Source organism: Physella acuta, unplaced genomic scaffold (genome assembly GCF_028476545.2).
Source record: "Physella acuta isolate Inbredline_101_S28 unplaced genomic scaffold, ASM2847654v3 ptg001185l, whole genome shotgun sequence".
Taxonomy (NCBI): Eukaryota; Metazoa; Mollusca; class Gastropoda; family Physidae; genus Physella; species Physella acuta.
Window position 1 is genome coordinate 109,170 of NW_026732702.1, and position 20,628 is coordinate 129,797.

The 20,628-nt window shown below is 35.5% G+C and overlaps 1 protein-coding gene across 2 annotated transcripts; it reads left to right on the forward strand.

Moving 5' to 3' along the window:
• Positions 1-5,523: 5,523 nt before the first annotated feature.
• LOC131956923 (spermatogenesis-associated protein 7) lies at positions 5,524-17,459 on the forward strand. Of its 2 annotated transcripts, XM_059321556.1 has the most exons (10): positions 5,524-5,643; positions 6,905-6,947; positions 8,255-8,344; positions 9,081-9,128; positions 10,335-10,438; positions 11,033-11,865; positions 13,825-13,896; positions 14,774-14,851; positions 15,383-15,440; positions 15,985-17,459. In XM_059321556.1, the coding sequence occupies exons 2-10, from the start codon at positions 6,905-6,907 to the stop codon at positions 17,146-17,148; spliced, it is 2,490 nt and encodes an 829-aa protein (XP_059177539.1). In that variant the 5' UTR covers positions 5,524-5,643; the 3' UTR covers positions 17,149-17,459. The 2 variants fall into 2 exon arrangements, with proteins under 2 accessions (XP_059177539.1, XP_059177540.1); XM_059321557.1 differs by lacking the exon at positions 13,825-13,896.
• Positions 17,460-20,628: the final 3,169 nt, after the last annotated feature.

Consider the following 20,628-nt stretch of genomic DNA (forward strand, 5'->3'; position numbering starts at 1 on the left):
CATTTAGAAAGGGAAACAATATTCTATTGCAAGGGAGGTGACTTACAATTTATTTCAACACTACCAACTATTCCTTTTATACAGTGCTAAATCACATATAAAGCAATAAACGTATGCAGTTATTATTTCTAAAAAATAGGTTTGTAGATATACAGTGTATATCAAATAATTAATTTTACATAGTATATAATCGGAGCAGTAATTGAAAAACTAAGCACTTCAAGTTTGTTTCACTGCTAGATCTATATGATATGAATCTTATTATTCAATGTAATAGCTGTAACGCTCGTATGTTCAAAATGATGTTTTAGCACAAAATTAACGATTTGGTGGTTTCAATGTACGAGTGGCTAACAATCCATCTCGATTTATCAGCTGGACCAGGAGTCGGCAACCTGCGGCTCGCGAGACACATGCGGCCCCCCTGGTGTCGAGATGCGGCTCTTCAGCTCCATGCACAAAAATTAATAGCGAGCTGATCCGCGACGTAGCATATGCCGCTATCTAGTTGTTTTATTTTCTACTTATCAACAATTCATTATTTGTGAAATCGGCACTACCCTGCCCCCACCCCGCCCAGTCTTCTTCTTCTTCTTCGTTCTTAATTTTTAGTGTTGGAAGGGATCAAGCCTTATCTGCCAGAGGGTTACTCGAGACTTATTTCGAATTTATCAACCATGAGCTTTGCCGACTCGACCGTGCTTCCATCACAATTAAGGATTACGTGTCAACTGGTTATGCGCCATTGAGGCCATTGACTTTTTTTTTTTGTTGAAAACACGGAGAGCGGTTAATTACTTAATTTCGGCAAATCTGAAGAAAAAAATATCGTGATAAAACCAATACTACTATTAACATGAATTACTTCAACATTACAATAAACAAAATGTAGGGTGGATTCACTGAGATATTTGAGCAATTAAAAAATAGTAGATTCTCTCAACACAAAAACAAATGAGATTTGAGCTATTTGGAATTGATGTTGGTTCTCTTCTAATTAAATTGCTGGATTTGAAAACCAAACATTTGTGGAGCGGTAAGTTTACAGATATCAACAGCAAGTTTAAAAAATTTGGAGGTCCAGTAAAACATGCACGTTTCGCTGCACAAGTAGACTGCTCTAAAAGAAATGCCGCGAGTTAAGGCACTATTTTGTGACGCATGGAATTGGAATAGTCTCCCAGAATGCTACGGTGAGGTGAAGAAGTTGGTATTTGGAGTGCTGACGATCTTCGGGTCAACATAATCATGCGAGCAAGCGTTTTCTTGCGTGAATATAATATAAAATATATGTAAAAAGCCAACTAACAAATACAAATCTATAGGCGTGCTTGAAACTGAAAACAAGTTATGAGCCAGGTTCAGTAGCGTACGCAGGGGGGGAGCAGGGGGAGCGGCCGCTCCCCCTCTGGCCATTTTCAGCAAAGTGGCGCCTTTTTGGAAACTTTTTAAACTCAAAGTTTTAAACAATGATATTTGTTAAAAAATATTTGTGGTCGGCACATCTATGTAAATCACAAGATTTCTTTTCATGCAACAATTAAGCATTATTGTACTAGTCTAGTAGTGTCTACATTTACAACACGTATTAACAGCTGCATCAGTTTGCCATTCTAAAAATAACCATTACGATGAATTGCAATGTTTAAAAAACCTCTACGGTAGTACCACTTGGCAAGAGGGGTGTTAAGTTTAAGGCAACTGTATAATGTATTTGCTTACGAATAATTGAATTAGAAAATGTTATACATAAAAACTTCACACATAATTACTTTATATATATAGTTTGAATCGTGTGATTAATTTAAAAAAAATTACAATACAGAAACAAATACAACTGATGTGGCACCTCTATTTAAATTAAATTTTCTGTGAATATTGTTTTTACAATTACCAGTAAAAAGGTGTGTGATCAATACAGTGATCTAACCCATACCTATCACTATGTTAAAAAATGATCTTTAAAGAACACAAAGAAGCATTAGTTAATTAAAATATATGATCTGAATTAAAAGACCGATATTTCATTAAATGTAGGCTGCTATTCCGAATGTTTTTTAAAGATATCGAAAAGCAAGGTTTTATACCAACTCTGATTTTAAAAACTTTCATTATGCTGTAATACTTTAGCATTTAAGATGACGATATATTAAATTCTGATTACAGACAAAAACATTTTGTAAATACGCATAGTGTTAAGCAATTTCATTATATTCTAAAGTAATTATTTATTTATTTCGACATTTATAATTAAATGTGTAGATATAAACATATTTATATTAAGAGAGTGATTATTTCCCCTATTTCGCTTGTCTTAAATAATTTCCCAGGAATTATTGTGTAAGAATTTTTTTTACAAGAATTACAAAACAGAGTGTTTTACGTTAATTTTTTTTGGTTGTAGTGTATATATATATATATATATATATATATATATATATATATATATATATATATATATATATATATATATATTGTTTTTGTTTAGATTGATACAATTTTTGATTTGTCGGCCTACATTGTGTGTTTTTTCTTATTTCTTCAGAGTACTACTTTCAATTTCTTTTACATCATAGTGAAGTAATGACATACAGCTAGTAATTATATATATATATATATATATATATATATATATATATATATATATATATATATATATATATATATATATAATACACGTATATAGAACGTGTTAAAAATTCGGCGCCTTTTTTTGCTCTTTTCGCTCCCCCTACAACGAAAACCTGGATACGCCTCTGGCCAGGTTTAAACAAACTTTCAAACAGCACGCAAGGCCAAAACTATTGTAAATAGTATTCAATAAATAAAGTTATATAATTAGATTACTGATTTTATTATTCTAGCAGAGCGAGATAAAATACTTTAATATTTTTTTTCTGCGAAACATGTGTTTGTTTTCATTTGAATAAATATTATTTCATATTTAAAGCTATTTATTTTAAATTTATATATATATATATATATATATATATATATATATATATATATATATATATATATATATATATATATATATATATATATATATATATATATATATATATATATATATATATAATCCTAATCAAATATCATGATATTGAAATAAAAATGTTAGTGGCTCTTTAAAAACTGGGAAATTTTGTAAATTGTAACTTTTGGCTCTTCCGTCTCAAAAGGTTTCTGACCCCTGAGCTAGACCAGGGGTCGGAAAACGTTTAGAGACGCAAGAGCCAAAACATACAATTTACAAAATGTTTTATTTTTTAAGAGCCACACTTTTTTTCAATATTATGATATTTGATTCGGATTAGTTAAATAAATTTGATTTGTTATTTAAAATAAATAGCTTTATATAAGAAATAATATTCATTCATACACATGTTTCGCTAAAGTAACTTTTCTTTTTCTTTCTTTATCGACATGACCTTTTCAGGAGGTGTCTGCCATTAGACAGGCAGGCCTCAACACGGCAAACTCCGACTATTTGGCTTAGATATCGGTTTGATTACCGTGTACCAGTCGCTTCTGTCCTTTGGTTCACACCAGGCTTATCTTCCACCCCACTGAACGGAGGGTTAACTCGTACCCCACCGTCCAGTACCCGGCTCAATAATCACGTAATAATCTCGTTACGATTCACTTAAAAACTACGTCACTCACGTCGAATTAATGATTACTGACAGCTATGGAAATGCATTCTGAATAAAATAACATTACCATTTAAAGACATTCGAAAAATTCTGCACTTGGGCAGTGGCAAGCATGAAACTGTTGCCACGGGGCTGGCTACAGCACGGCTGTGGGGCTGGGCCTGGTGCCCAAGCAGCTGTCCGTATACTTTCTACTGCACCTATTCTCACTGTTCTCTGATCATTATTTTTTATTCTATTTAAAGTTGTGTTTCTTTACAGTGTAATTTTTTTTTTTTTTTTAATTTTGAAAATGAAATTGTATAACTATTGATAATTGTGCAAAGAGCTGGAGAGCCGCATCTTGAAATCAAAAGAGCCGCATGCGGCTCGCGAGCCGCAGGTTGCCGACCCAAATAAACAATCCTACCAACGCTACTATTTGACACTCAACTTGCGATTTCCAACACGATTTCGCCATCTACCAACAAGCAACGAATTAAATCTCCAACACTCTAAAATGATATACTTTCAACTTACGATAATCTCGAAGACCTATACTCAACGATCAACTCGACCACTCAAATTTTCATACCGCACGATTATGCACGATTATATATATATATATATATATATATATATATATATATATATATATATATATATATATATATATATATATATATATATATATATATATATATATATACACCCCTGTCTACGCCACTGACCTATCCACACAGCTAGCTCCTGGCTCGAATGGAGTGAACTGTATGGAAGGCAGAATATTAAACTTAAAAAAATAAAAATTAACGGCTCCATCGTCTCATAGACACATGATCTTTCAGCCCCTATGCCTTCGATGTTACCCCCAATGCACAGACTACGAAGACCTACGCAGTTTGCGACAAGAACCGAATCGACGGAACCTTAAGATGGGCTACACGTACAATTGACAATGACACTCTCATCAAGGCACTAATAACATTAAATATAAAAGAACCCACAATACAAACCATTCAATTACCAAACAACCGCAGAATAACCATATACCAAGAATATATTAGATTAAGCTATAAAGACAAAACAATTGACATTGTAATAGCGGTTACAGGCAGAAAACAAGCCTGCCAACACCGCTCATCAACGCAACACTGGACAACCCAATGCAACCCACCACACCTAAAACCACCAGAACCGCCCCCCCCCCCCCCCCCCGAATTTTATTTAGAAAATATATACTTTTAACAGTGTCCGACACCCCCCCCCCCCCCCGAAAATTTCACGCCCCCCCCCCCCGAAGAAAAAGTCTGGAAGAAACACTGGCTGTAACCAACCACACCCTATCCCAACCCAAGAGGCAATGAATCGCTTTGATATAGTTGCCCCGATAGAGACAAGGGAGAAAATCACTTTGTCCTTGAGTGTGATTACATTATTTCGGTTCTGTTCCATTACAATATGGACCCTCATAAGGACCCTCAGTGTCTTGCATCTGTTACCGAATCTACTGGCTTCTCTTATTATACAAACTTTTAGCGGAAAATTTTTGTATGGGGCATAGGAATACATTTGAATGCTATCTTCGATTAAATACAAATTTTAAACTTCGGGCTCATTTTCCAAAATTTTTGTTTCTTAATGTCAAAACTTCATGATCTACGCCTTTGTGAATCAAAAGTTTGTTCTAATAAAAATTACTATTTTTTAAAAATGGATACATATATTTAAAACTAATAAGTTACCTAGTTTGCGTACAGTTGTTTTTGTTGAAACTGTAGGCACTATACAATTATTTCGAAAAGTCTATACAAAACTTACACCGGTTTGGAAAAATAAAAACCGGCTTCATTCCATAGAGGGCGCAAATCTTCGTTTATAGTAACCAACATGGCGGTGGACGAGTTAAAACCAGAATGTTGTAAACACTACTCGTCATTCATCACTTATTAAAAGCAGATTTCGATTATTACAATCACGAAATTATTTTTGATATACATGTTGAGTAAAAGTAATAAGATCTTATAGTTTTGTTCATTAACTATACATTAACTATAGATTTTAGGTCTCAGGATTGTCAAAAAATGAAAAAAATGAAAGTTCACACTGTCGACACTGAGACACTGTGACTGAGTCTGAGACTGACTGAACTGAGCTGAGACACATTTATGATTTACAGTAGCAGTACTAGATTCTATATCTAGATTCAGATTCTAGATCTGGAATATTTCTTCCCAACATCACATTCTACTTTTATATATTAGTTATTAGTAGACTAATTTACTCCTTAGTAATTAGTCGTAAGTAGTAATTAAATTAGATTTCTTTTACTACTTTGTCTTTAGGCCTAGATTATGGAATCTAGATCTAGTAGATATAAATCTATTTACAAAAAAAATATTAGAATCAACATCTTCTATACTATTTTTCTAAGTTTGTTAGTTTGAACTCAACAATGTTCTAATAGATCTACTTCTAATTTTACCATTTTAATATCAGTTAGGCCTAAAGAAGATTTAGAATGCTATGGATAAGAACATGATTTTGACAATTTCATCTTTTAGTTAGACTAAAAGTAAAAGGTTAAACAAGTTGAGAGATTTTGTATTATGGTCTTTAATGGAACTATAAATTCACCAGTTCCTTAAAGTCACATACACACAGATATTAACAAGTAATAGATTGAAAAAAAAATCTTTGTAAGTGCTTGGGCACATCAATTAGAGTACTGACAATTATAACACTTTCTAGTTTTGTTAAGTCTATTTGAACTATTGGAATCAACTTCCTTTCTGCCATGAAAGCCATACTTAACAGATCATCTTAGGGGTCATTCATTTGACTTTTGCAGACGCGTGTGTACTTTTAAAGGGGAATTAAGTGGATTTTTGTGGACAGACGGAGGGGGGGTCCAAAATAAAAAAAAAATTGTGGCCATCATAAATGGATGACCCCTTATACTTATGAAATCAATTTTACACCCTAATATAATATAACCCCCAACACAATTTAATTCCACTTTTAACACATTCTACATACACCACTTCAGTGATGTTAGCAGGATTTAGTTATAACACTGATGCACATTTTTAATTACATACCCTTTAACTTAATAACTTAATAATTCTTATATTATATTATTCACATTTTGGTATGGCAAATCATTTGAATCCAATTACCATGTAAGCTGCTGTATTGATAATTGTGGTAGCTACAATCTGTACCTTTTTATTATATAAATGGTGAAAGTATGTTTTTTTTCAATTTGGCAGATGGCTGAAAGCCTCCGAGGTAACCTGGGCCTAAAGAGTAGCCGTAAGTCACTTTTTTGTGTAATTTTGTTACAACTGTTCAGTAATTAATACTGGGAGTTGTAATATTGCATGTAAATAGCAAAGTTTGATGTATATGTTATCTAGTAGAGCATATTCATCCCTAGAAGCAGTGTGGCTGAATGGTAGAGTGAACGATGGCTAACCCAAAAGTCTCTAGTTCGAATCTGGATTCAAGTCCGTAGAATGTTTCTGAGTCCACCCAGGTCTGATGGGTACCTGACTCATATAAGTAAAAAAGGTGGTTGCGCATAGTGCTGACTACACTAGTTATTTATTTTCAGAGGTCACAGAAACAGGTGAATTCTGCCTTATTTGCTCCATGAGCCTTCTCATTCGAAAGGGAACTTTATTTATCCCATTAGTTGAGTCCATAGGCGTATCTAGTGGGGGAACACCGACAGCTCTTAGAGCCTTTTAAATTTATAATCATTAGATCTTGTTGTTTGCTTTGCTGTTAATACTATACTTAACCTCAAACTCAACTTTTTGATGCGATTTGGTTAAACCAACAAGAAGATGAATGTTTGAAAATTCTATACTCCAAAATATTTTATTGTAGTATGATGACTTTACCACAGTTATAAGTCAAATATTGTTGTAAGACATTAAAGTTAAATAAGATTTTTATGAGTCTGCCCAACAGTTTTATTGTATCTTTACCTTTTCTATAGTAAAATATGTATGTATCAAACAATTATGCTGCAACTGATTGCTGGTATGTAAAAATTTGTGAAATGGCAAAAAAAAAAAAAATCAGACAATATCATGGGAGAAAACTTGCTAGATCTACCCAAATCCTATGCTTAACTCCCAGCCTCTCTTGTCTAGTAAAGATGGTAGGGCATTGTGTTGATCATACAATCCATTTGTATGGAGAAGTCTGAAAAGACTCATCTCTAAAGAGAACTTTGTTTAAAAGTGTTAAATACTTTGTCTTTTCTTTTGTGATATGTTTGTTTTATTTAGAATGTTTTTTCACCAATTTTTCTTTGCATTTTATTTGATTATACTGTTACCTTTGTCTTTTAATAAGTTTTTTTTAAACATTTGTTTACCTTTTACTTGTGTTTACCTTTTACCTGTGTTTACCGGTTACCTTTGACCTATGTTAACGTTTGACACATGTTGACCTTTGACCTGTGTTGAGATTTGACTTGCATTGACCTATGACCTGTGTTGACATTTGGTCGGTGTTGACCTTTGACCCGTGTTTACATTTTACCTGTGTTTACCTTTGACCCATGTTGACCCTTGACCTGTGTTTGACCTTTGACCTGCCTGTTTTAGCCCTGGCACCAACTGCATGCAAGTTGTCCACTCAGTACTTGGTGCTAGATCACATGACCAACCACTACAACAAGATCTCTAAGGCCAAATGTAAGTCCATTCATTGTATCATTACTTGTGTTAAGGGGTATGTGTTGTTGTGTACCTTGTATGCCAATATCTCACTTGATTCACTTGTGTCATTCAATTGATTTAAGGTGTGTGTGTTTTTCTATGCCAGTGTCTGACATTAAGGGGTGTGTGTTTTTCTATGCCAGTGTCTGACAACTGATTTAAGTGGTGTGTTTTTCTATGCCAGTGTCTGACAATTGATTTAAGTGGTGTGTTTTTCAACATCAGTGTCTGACAATTGATTTAAGTGGTGTGTTTTTCAATATCAGTGTCTGACAATTGATTTAAGTGGTGTGTTTTTCAATACCAATGTCTACATGAAGACCACAGGATAAACCACATTTGTCGCAGTTTTCAACTTTTGAAAATGATGAGATTTTATGTTTGAAATCCTTTGCTGTTCCATTGTGGCATGATTTAAAAATTCTAAATATTGAGGGGATCGAGGTGGTTTTTAGGTCTTCGGAAATACATGAGTACTACAGGAATATGGCGCTGCCTCAAAAATTTCAAAAAGTGGACGTCTGTGGTATATCCCGTGTGGTCTTCCAATGTTGTCTGACTACTGATTCATACAAACTTGACCTGCACCATTTTCCTGCTCTACTCCACATCTCTGTTGGTCTAGTGGAAAATCTAGGCTAATTGTTGTTTGTAGACGTAATGTTATTTATTTAACTGTTAACAAAAAAAGTAATCCTCTCTGTTGTTGCAGCTGCTATTGACTCTAAGCCACCAAAATGTCTCATGACAAGCCAAAAAAGTAAGCAGTTTTGTTTTGTTTCGTTTAATAATTTATGTTTTTACCATAGGTTTTCATTAGAAAACAACATGAAAAAAAAGTCATGATATTGTTAAACCTAATAAATGTATAGTTTGGATAACATTATATACAAATAAAAAAATGTAATTATGATAATTATGTCTCTTTTTAATCATTAGAATATTTTTCTAATCTATTCTTTCTTATTATTATCTCTTAAAGTCTTACAATCTAATATGAGAATTTTTATTTTACTACACAGCGCAATTAGTGTCAGGGGTTTATATTACCTATATCTGTTTGCTTAATTTATCTTAGGTAGTTGTTTGTGTTATGAATAATATCTTAGAGCATTGCAAGGGTTTGAGAGTATGCGTGTTTTAGAAATGATTTATATTAATATATAAATTGTAGCTGTGTGATGAGCTATGTAAGCATGTGACATTTGAGAGTAGGATCTTGTTGCTGGGGCAAAGATTAGAGGAGTCTTTGTCATGTTGTTCTAGGGCAGGGGTCTCCAAACTATGGCCCGCGGGCCAAATGCGGCCCGCGAAGACCTCTCAACCGGCCCGCGGAGATTGTTTTATCCACGGAAAAAAATGTTCATGGAGGTTGCTGACGAAACATTCAAAACAAATCGAAAATGTAGCATTGGGTGCAATTACTTAAATGTGGCCAGTTGCCCAGAAAATGTGGCCAGTTGCCCAGCAAATGACCTCATTAAAAACAAGTTCATATAAGGGCGGGTGGGTTTTATAAGTATTTGCCCAAGGAAGACTTTCCTAATATTAAAACTTTTTGCATCAAAGTACTTCTAAGAGACGTTCTTGGGGGGGGGGGGGGGGTTGAAGCAGATGTTGAAGCAGAGATGCCTGAAGAAACTCTGGCCCCCGAACTTATATTTGATAGTTAATGCGGCCCTCGGGCTGTAAAAGTTTGGAGGCCCCTGTTCTAGGGTGTGGAGGTATTGGACTGTTATTGTGAATGTAGTCAAGTTTTTATATACATTGTGAATGTCGTCGTCCATGTCTATCAAGCTAGTGCAATAAACCATGAAATGAACCAATGTAAACCTGTTGAGTCATTCGTATCAAATCATAAATCCACGTTATAATGTATGGTCGACTCCATCCTATACTCACTTCATAACAGTTTGTTTATGTTTTTATAATTGTCAACAATTGGTCGTGTTCCATTTTTTTACAGTGCGTGATCGGAGGAACAGAGAGCTACTCATTAATAGTCCGCGTCCCCGCCAAACTCTGGCCAGGTCACAAAGTGATCTGCAGAAATATCAGGAGCTCTTCAATGTGAGAAGTTATTTCATTTTTCTCTTACTTTTGTTTTCCTTTTTCTTTAAATTAGTTTAACTAAAATGTGATACCCATTGAGTCATTTTGCTTTTTGAGTAGAGGAAGGGTCTGAGGTGTTAATTTTGAGATTTTAGTTATCTGTAAAAAAAATATTTCTTTAAATGCACACACATGTTGTGAACATTTTAAAAACTCTAACTTATAAGTATTCCTACTGTCTTTTAAAAAGTAGTAAACTAATATGCTTGGTGTAAAGTGCTAGATAGTACATTTCAACAATTACAGAATCACATTTTTAGTTAATTCTGCTTCTCTTTTTCTTGTAACATTTGAAGGGTCTTACATGTCTATATGTTACTGGCTATATGGCCTGTTAACTCAAACTTCAGCCTGTTTTCTTTCTAGATTTGCTTCCAATGCCTTTTTCCTAGTTAGGTTTATTGTAGATTTGATGTGTATATGATGAAAAATTCAATAGGTGTATTGTTGGTTTGATGTGTTTTGGTTGAAAAAATTTAATACATTAATTGTTAGTTTGATGTGTTTAAAATAAAAAATTCAATAGGTAAATTGTTGGTTCAATGTGTTTAGGATGAACCTGAGGATGACGATGAAAGACTTGTCCAATCCATTGTCAGATCAACTCTGATGGAAAAAAAGGGAAGCAACAACGCTACCTATGGATCCCTCTCGCTGCTAGAGTCACATGACATGGACAACAGCGCGATGCACAAACAGGCAGGGGACACGCGCTACAGCGCCCGACCGTCTCGCCCGACCTCCGCAAGATCGGCTTTGTCCCTCCAGTCTGCTAGATCAGGTCATTCACTGACCAGTGTCACGTCTCGCGTGCCCATCACCACGTCACGCGACCCCAGCAAAATTACCTACCAGGGAGACCTGCTAGATAAAAGGCCTCACCTGTTTACCGAGCCGAAAGGGGACTTCACTCCACGAACGCTGAAAGTTAACCACGAATCGAAATTAAAAAACTCAAAGTGGTACAACCCGCCTCGGAAGAGTGCATCAAACAAGCAAAACAATTCTGACGAGGCTAAAGAAAACGGAGGTCGGAGATCCCAGCCCAGGAGTAGGAAGTCCCTGGCTTCGCAGGATGGACATTTTTCTAACGAGGATATCGGTGAGGGAGCGGAAACAGCCCAGTTTTCCGAGTCCATGCTCATGGACATAACCGTACGCAGCCGAGACGGCCGTCAGACGCAGGGGGACAACCAGGTCCCGCCCCTTGCCATCTCAATGGACCAGGACCACATGAACTGGCTGCAGGAGCAGGCCAGCAAGGCCCAGGTCAGGCTGGGGAAGCTCAGGTCTACCCTGCACCAGGATGAAGAGCTGCAAGGTCACTCGGGGTCACGCAGGCAGTCTGAGATCAACGAGGCTATCAGGATGGAGACTTTAAAAAGGTGAGGGATAAGTTTCAATAGACCTTAAGTAAATATATGTGTTTGCTGATGTAGATAATAATCAACATGTAGCCCCTAGCAAAGTGCTGAAAAGTACTTAAAGTTTTGAAATTCAGTTCTTAGATGTTCTTGGCTGTAACATCTAACATACTTTGGTGGGTTCAGAGAGAGAATATGCTTGTAGAAAGAGCTTCAAAAAGTTCCCTTCAAACATAACAGTTTGGGGCAAGTGAAGTAGAGTTAATCTTTTTCTGTGACCTGAGCATATTAAGAGATAGTGTGGTCAGCACTATGCCCAACTGCCTTTACTTTCTGTAAAGTGAGTTAGGTACCCATCGGAGCTTGGTGGACTTAGGGATATTCTAATGACTTGAACCCGGATTTAAACTCGAGACTTTTGGCTTCCCTGACCAGTGCTCTATTGCTAGGCTACATCGCCTCAGGAAAAAGCTTTAGATTTATTAGTAAATGTTGAGTTATGTCTGTATCTAAATCCACTGGAACATGACAATTTAAATGTTGTATGGTAGCACCTTAAAACCTACACAAATTCTCACATCACAAGAAGTGAAATGTTTTGAGGAAGACACCAAACTTCTCAATATATGTTATTAAAATTTGTTTTAAAAAGTCCTTACAATACAATAGTTTCAGGGTTTTTGTGGCCCCTGGCAAACTTAACCTGTCACATTTGTCTAACACCTGCAGTGATACAGCACTCTTTGACTGCTTAAGTAGAGATATCTTTTAAGTATCTCTCTGTTTAGTTTGATATGTATAAATACTAAGAAAACTTAATGGGATTTTATATTATTAGATTCAACAAAAAAGAATATTAAATTTTAGATTTTGAACATGGATTTCTTCTTTTTTCTTCTTTTTTTAATTGTGGTTTTGGGTTGGATTTCCTCCAACATAATTAAGCAAAATGTGTCCACCTGTTATGTGCCGTATTGCCTGTTAGCTCCAATTTCAGCCTGCTTTTCTTTCTGGCGGGTTTACTTCCATAATCTTTGTCTAACCAAGAACAAACTACAAGGCAGCAGTTGTTTCATTTAGGAGTTGTCTCTCCTAGATGGGTTGCTATCCCCAGCTATTGCACCTAATCTGCTTAGGGCTTTGAACTCGAGACTTTCCTGTTTAGCAACCATGTGTTTCACTGGCCAGACCATGTTGACCCCTAAGGATTTACTGATTCTTATTCTATGTATCAAAATAATTACATTTACACTATCTTTTTGGTTGTGATCAATGCTGTAACCCCACTTAGTCGTAAATATACATTTGTTATAGTAACAACACATAACAAGTTCATGTGACCTCTCTTGCTTCTGAGATCACCATTAGAGGATGTGTTGAAAGAAAAGATCCAACGTAAATGTAGAATTAATCTTAAGCTACAGGTTGTCTTTGATTGAAGTTTAATTACTCTAATTTGATTAGTGTTTAAAAAGTCCATCTGTTGATTTAAATTAACTAAAAAAATCTTTTAATTAAATCTAATTAATCTAATTAATCAATCCGAGCTTCAGAAAGAATGTTTTAACTTGAATGGTAAAATAAATCTGGCATGTTCAACTGAAAAATAATTTCAGGAATTGTTTATCAAAGTTATTATTCAATTATTAATATAACAATTTGTTACATGAACTTTTTCCTTGGAATAGTCCAAAGTTTGTTTTTAACTTTTTCCATGGAAGAGTCCATAGCTTATGTTTTTAACTTTTTCCTTGAAAGAGTCCATAGCTTATGTTTTTAACTTTTTCCATGAAAGAGTCCAAAGTTTATATTTTTAACTTTTTCCCTGGAAGAGTCCAAAGTTTATATTTTTAACTTTTTCCTTGAAAGAGTCCATAGCTTATGTTTTTAACTTTTTCCATGGAAGAGTACAAAGTTTATATTTTTAACTTTTTCCTTGAAAGAGTCCATAGCTTATGTTTTTAACTTTTTCCTTGGAAGAGTCCAAAGTTTATGTTCCGTCAGCTCCCACACCTCAGCCAACACCTGGATCAGTCAGCGTTTAATGGAGGAGTGAGTACTGCCTAAAGGTGTTGAGATAGTCTCCCCTTCCCCCACCCCCACAGTTCCCTATTCAACCTTCCAGTTTCACATTTAACAACAGTTCACTTATTCCAACTTTATCACTTCAGAATTGTTTGTTGATTTTTTTTTCAAACTTTAATTTAACCCACAGAGCTTTTGCTGTGTTTATTCAAATATTGTTTCATTATTGAGTTCTCTATTTTTAATCCAAAATTTCACATATTACTTTGCCAGGTGTTCTAATAGCTATTTAAATATACTGCATTCACCTCTACACTTTTAAAAACATTACGTGACATTAAAAACAAAATTCATTTAAAAAACATTAAATCTTTAGCCATTAAATAATATCTCACTTTATCTTCTCATTTAGTTTTAAGCCTCCATTCTCGTTTAGTTTTAAGCCTGCGGCTGCTCTATTAGCTGGATCATCATACACACTTCTAAGACTGTGTTAAGTTTTTTCTTGCATGCTATATATGTTCTGGTATATATTTAAAAACAGTTAAAAGAATAGTCTACCGTCAAAATAACGTTTTGTTAGCTTGTGTATTAAATGGCTTCTAAATTCAGTTTTTTTTTAAAGTATAATGGGCTGAAATATATATATATATTAAACAATTATTTATAAACGAGTAAAAGCTATTACTTTAGTGTGTAACCTATTGGAAATATTTGGGTTATGAATTTTGGCCGTAAATGTTTTGTTTTTTTTTTTACTTTTTTTGATGATTTATGAATTTTGGTCGTAAATGTTTTTTTTTTTTTACCTTTTTCAAGATTTATGAACTTTGGCCGTAAATGTTTTTCTACTTTTTTCAAAATGACAATTTTTTTTTTCCCTTGATTTACGACAACTCATCAGGGATGAAGAGCAGAAATACCTGAGTTTCGCTAATGAAGTTGCTGAGGATGTGAGGTCACGGGGTATCTGTGCTGATAGGTTAGTTGCTCACTTTCAAGTACCAGACATTTCTGAGAGGGTTAAAAGACTTTTTTTTTTGTTCCTACAGCTATTAAGTAATCGACAGAATTTTTTTATGCAACTCTTCAGGTTTAAGAGATTTGTTTATCAAAATATTGATTTATAATCTATTTAAGTAATAGGCAGAACTTTTTTTAAGCAACTCTTCAGGTTTAAGAGATTTGTTTATCAAAAAAATGATTTATAATCTATTTAATTGACAGAACTTTGTTTTGTGCAACTCTTCAGGTTTAAGAGATTTGTTTATCAAAATATTGATTTATAATCTATAATAGGCAGAAATTGTTTTTATAACAAGATATATAAGTATAGTATATCTTCCAATCTAAACATATTAATGGCTAGAGTTTTTCATTTATACTTGAATTTTTAGTTTTAAAAAGTTGCATCTGTTTTCTAAACAAAATCTGTCTGGTAATCATCCTATGTAATAGTATTTGGTGCTTATTCATGATTTTTTAGATGTAATTATTTGATTTATTGTTTCAGTGTTTTGCACAAAGTATTTGATAATCATATAGAGCGTAGGAAACATGAATTGGATGAGGTAAGTTAAATGTGAATTAGATGAGATTAAGTTAAACAAGAATTAGATAAAGTAAGTTCAATATGAATTAGATGAAGTAAGTTAATCATGAATTAGATTAAGTAAGTTAAACATGAATTGGATGAGGTAAGTTAAATGTGAATTAGAAGAAGTAAGTTAAACATCATTTAGATGAAGTAAGTTAATCGTGATTTAGATAAGTTATGTTATACATTATGAATATACATAAATATACATAAATATGTTATACATGAATTAAATGAGTTTTAAGACTTTTCCTTCAAGCATTGATATCTTGGAAGCCACTGAATTAGTTTTTTATGTGAATCATTACAGTGCATGTCAAGGGATAGTTTTATTAGTTTTGCGCCCACCTCCATGTATTTTAAATCTTTATTGCTGTAGTGAACCTTTTCTTAAATCTATTTATATCCTTGTTGACTGGCGCGGATTGTATGGTTGCTGTGTTTTGGTCCAAGTTTATATTTCAAAAAATAAATGTTGTTTTAAAGTTTGATGATTACCTTTTTTTAAATTTGTTCAGGGCCGAATGAGAAAGGTGATCGAGGACATCAAGAAAGACCTGGGATTGAGGGAGAGGTCAGCGGAGAGGCCTAAAAATCCTCCAGTCTCCAGAGATAGGTCATTGGAGAGGCGCAACAAATCCCCTGTATCCAGTGGAAGGTCAGCAGAGAAGCGCATCAAATCTCCTGTGCCCAGCGATAGACGCAACAAATCCCCTGTGTCTAGTGAAAGGTCAGCAGAGAAACGCAGTAAATCCCCTGCATCAAGCTATAGGTCAGATCACAATAAATCTCCCATCTTGAGCAGCAAGAAAAGTGTACGTAAGGAGGCCGTAGACTACGACCATACAGCCTCCACCTCCCCCAGGAGTGAGACCGCGAGCTATCCCACCATGCACGAGGACATGTCCACTCTGGAACCCTTGAACGGAACGACCATGAACACCACACTGCAGTCGACGTCGACCATCAAGTTTGGCGAGACAAAGGATGTTTACAGCACGATAAATTCTGAACGAGGGTTTGAGGATTTGGATGACAATGGCCTGACAGCCACGCAGGCGTTGGAGCAGTACCAGCTTGACCTGACGGCTAAAGACGAGCATACCAGCTACAGCCGGAGAAGTTCCGAAGCCGGGTTATCCGAGCACAGCCAAGCAAGTCACGTGTCGCGTCAAGCTAGACCTGCCACGGGAGAGAGACGGGATCCAAGTTTAGATGAAGACTCCGAGCCGAGAGCCAGGCCATCCAATGAAACGTTGAGCCGGACACGAAGGAGGGAGTGGTTAAAAAAAAGTAGGGAGGAACACGTGTCCTCAAGCTCCACCTCCCAGGCTGAAATTGACAAGGACAGTCAAAGAGAAATGATCCGGGATCGTAGTCTGGATGAGGATGCTGCAAACGAAGATTTATCTTCTGCGCGGAGCGTCTCTTCTTCACAAAAACCGGTCGCCAAACCTCGCGGTAGCCGCAGTGCTTCCCAGCAGTCTTCCGTCAAGCAGGACTCTATTCAAGATGCTAAGCTGGAAGATACAAGACAGCACGTTGCTGAGAGCCACAAAGAGGAAAAACATGTAAACAAAGAGGAAGCCAGTGATGTAGAGGAAGTTGAAGAGGAGTATGATGATGATTATGAAGAGGAGGAGGAAGAGTCTACACACAGAACATCAGATGATGACTTTTAGAGGACTGTTTTGTTTTTTTTAACTCTTTTTACTTATACATGATCTCACGTTGTCTGTGATTTTTATTCAGAATATTTTTTACATGAAAGAAATCAAAATTTATTTATAAATAAATTATAACTAGTCGACTAGTTAGACTATATTCTAAGACAAACTGGTGATTTTAAGTAGAATTTATATTTTACACAGAGCTTGTAGTTTATACAATATTTAACAGAAGTCTTTGATATATATCTTGCTATAGAGAATCGTCCTTTACCTTTAGAGTTATAATATTTGTTTTCAATGGCAAAGAGCTTCTAACGCACTGCCCTCATGCCCCACCCTGCACCATCATGCCGCCCCCCCCCCCCCTGTGACACCCTCCCTCATCATGCCCCACCCTGCCCTCCTCATCTGCTACCCTGCCCTGATCATGCCTCACCCTGCCCTCCTCATCTGCTACCCTGCCCTGATCATGCCTCACCCTGCCCTCCTCATCTGCTACCCTGCCCTGATCATGCCCATCCATGCACCACCCTCCACCACCCCATCAGTATCACCCCAATACAATAGATCATTAACTAATGTAACCAGTGAAATATTTAATGAACATTTTCTTCTTATGTCTGAAAAAATAAAACATGATAGCTGTGGCTATTGCTGTGAAGCTGGTGGCTGTATTGTTGTATGTTTGATTTTGGCCTACACTTTTACCTGCCTTAGCTTTTCTGAATTCCGTTTTTACAATAATTTACATACATCATATAGTAGGAGATGTGTTGGTGAGAATAAGCAGTGTTAAAAGAAGTGGTCATTTCATCTGTCATTATGTGATACAATATTGGTCCGTCAAGTTATTGATGAGGAATGATTGATTTATGCGCTAGAATGGCTGTCTCTATTTTATTGTTTTACTGCTGAAATTGTACCATTTAGACTTTTTAGAATTTAAATCATGAAAAATGTAAGCTTTTTTTAAAAAAAAAAATGAAGTAGTATGAGATAGCTGTTGTTACTTCAGAAATTTTTTCTGTTTAGACTTATTTAGACTTTAAGTCATGAAAAACATTTGCTATTTTTAAATTAATTAAGTAGTGTGTGTTTGCAATTGTTACGTAGTATGAGACTAGGAGGGAGTGCAGTTGTTACAAAAAGTGGCTTATTCTTCCTTAAACATTCCTGTAGTTGTAGTAGTGTATTTTATGCTGTACTTTGTAACTATAAATATACTGCATTGATAATACAGATATGCCAATATTATGTAAACATTTCCATACATAATAATGTTTATAATCAAGTATATTGTTGAAATAAGAATTGCTATTCCTATCTCAGTCTTAAATAAATAGGCCTATGGTAATAAAATTATGTATAAAATCAATGTTTATTCTTCAGTTCATTTTTTAAAATGTCATATTAATGTAATGATTGAAATACAGATTTAATAAATTCTTTGCGATTTCTCTATGATTTGGGTTGGGGGGGGGGGGGGGGGGGGGCAATTGCCCCATTGCCCGTATAGCACATCAACCCCTCCTCCCCTGGACGAAGTATATAAATTATATCAAGCGTATAGGCAGTGGCGTCGCTAGGTCGGGTATCACCCGGTGCGGCGCTTCGTCGTATCGCACCTCCCCCAAAGAAATAAAGTATATATATATATATATATATATATATATATATATATATATATATATATATATATATATATATATATATATATGTATGTATAATGCGTGTTTGTCTATATACTTAGGTCTATAATTTAAATATATGCCACATACGCGTGTATGTATGTATATAAGCTTTAATCACAGACGTAATAGTAACGATGTTTATCTATAGCCTGTTAATAATACCGTTGAATGTAGCAATGTTTTCTCTATAGTTAGCACGTTTACGTCATGGTGTCACCACCACCCACTTGTAAGAGTATTTAACTTTAATTAATAGAACTGGCAAAAAAGGATTTTTCTTCTGTACATTTTGCAATTTTTTGCCTTGGTGTCACCCCCCCCCCCCCGTCAGAGTTTCTTCCAAGCATCTCTTCGGCCCCGAAAATTTTTACTGCCCCCCCCCCCCCCCCCCCCCCGAACGAAATATAATTTATATAGAAAATATATACTTTTAACAGTGTCCGCCCCCCCCCCCCCGAAGAAAGTCTACCCCCCCCCCCCTCCCGAAAATCTCAAGTGCCTCCCCTGGAGAAAAAAGTCTGGAAGAAACGCTGCCCCCCGTCACACCCCCCCTTCCCTAAACGGTGTCACCCGGTGCGCAGAAAAATAGCTGGAAGAAACCCTGGTCCAATACTTCTTTTTTTTTAGCCCACTTTTTCAACAAAATTATTGACGCGTAGTGGTCTTGGTTTTTTTTTTATAAATATATATAAATACAAGTATTGTTTTAACCAACGTTAATGCTTTCGACTTCCTGTTGCTTGGGTAGTTGTTGGTTACGGTTCCTGTTTTCGCCCTTCACTGATCGCCTGCTCGCTAAGGGAATTAACTCTGAGCACGCGCCAATTAATACAGTGTAAAAAAAAAAAAATAAAGTTGCGCCAAAGCGCCTCGTATTTTTAACCTTTTTTTTTAAAAAATACTTAACCGATTTTTTTAAAAACCTACATCACCTCCCTCACCAGACTACAAGTTATTTTACGGTTAATTTCCTACGCTACTGTGTCTAGTGTTGCATAACCTGAATTTTCTAGCTACTCGATGGCCAAAAGGTGTTTAAAAAGGGGGAGAGAGGGTTACAATTTAGTATGTGTGCATTGGTGACCGGCAAAATGCGCACAAAAAAAAGTGCGCAAAGAAAAAATGCGCACAAAAACAAAAAGAATGCAAGGACATTTTTTTCTCTTAAATTAAGCATTTATAGACGTTAACAAAGAATGACTGCATGTACATTGTAGCCATTGTTTCTTCCAGACTTTTTTTCTCTGGAGGGGGGGGGGGGGGGCACCTGAAATTTTCGGGGGGGGGGGGTAGACTTTCTTCGGGGGGCGGACACTGTTAAAAGTATATATTTTCTAAATATATATATATATATATATATATATATATATATATATATATATATATATATATATATATAATTATACTAATAACTTTAATTAGGTCATATATTGGGAGAATGTTTTAATAAGCTACAATCAGTTTCTTCCAGGCATCTCTTCGTTGTGGATTCAGAAAGTCTACCGCCCGCCCCCCCCCCCCCCCCCCCCCCCCCGAACGAAATGATATATATATATATATATATATATATATATATATATATATATATATATATATATATATATATATATATCATTTCGAAATGATATATATATACGAAATATATAATTTCGTTCGGAGGTGGAGAGGGGGGGGGAGGGGGGTGTTAAAGTCAGTAGAGCTAAGGCTACAGGTGTAGAAAGTAGAACTAAGGCTACAGGTGTTAAAGTCAGTAGAGCTAAGGCTACAGATGTAGAAAGTAGAACTAAGGCTACAGGTGTAG

Coding starts and splice junctions, on each gene's coding strand:
- LOC131956923 (XM_059321556.1), top strand. CDS start 6,905: ATGGCTGAAAGCCTCCGAGGTAACCTGGGCCTAAAGAGTAGCC. Junction 9,129..10,334: donor TCTCATGACAAGCCAAAAAA/GTAAGCAGTTTT, acceptor ATTTTTTTACAG/TGCGTGATCGGAGGAACAGA. Junction 14,852..15,382: donor CGGGGTATCTGTGCTGATAG/GTTAGTTGCTCA, acceptor TTATTGTTTCAG/TGTTTTGCACAAAGTATTTG.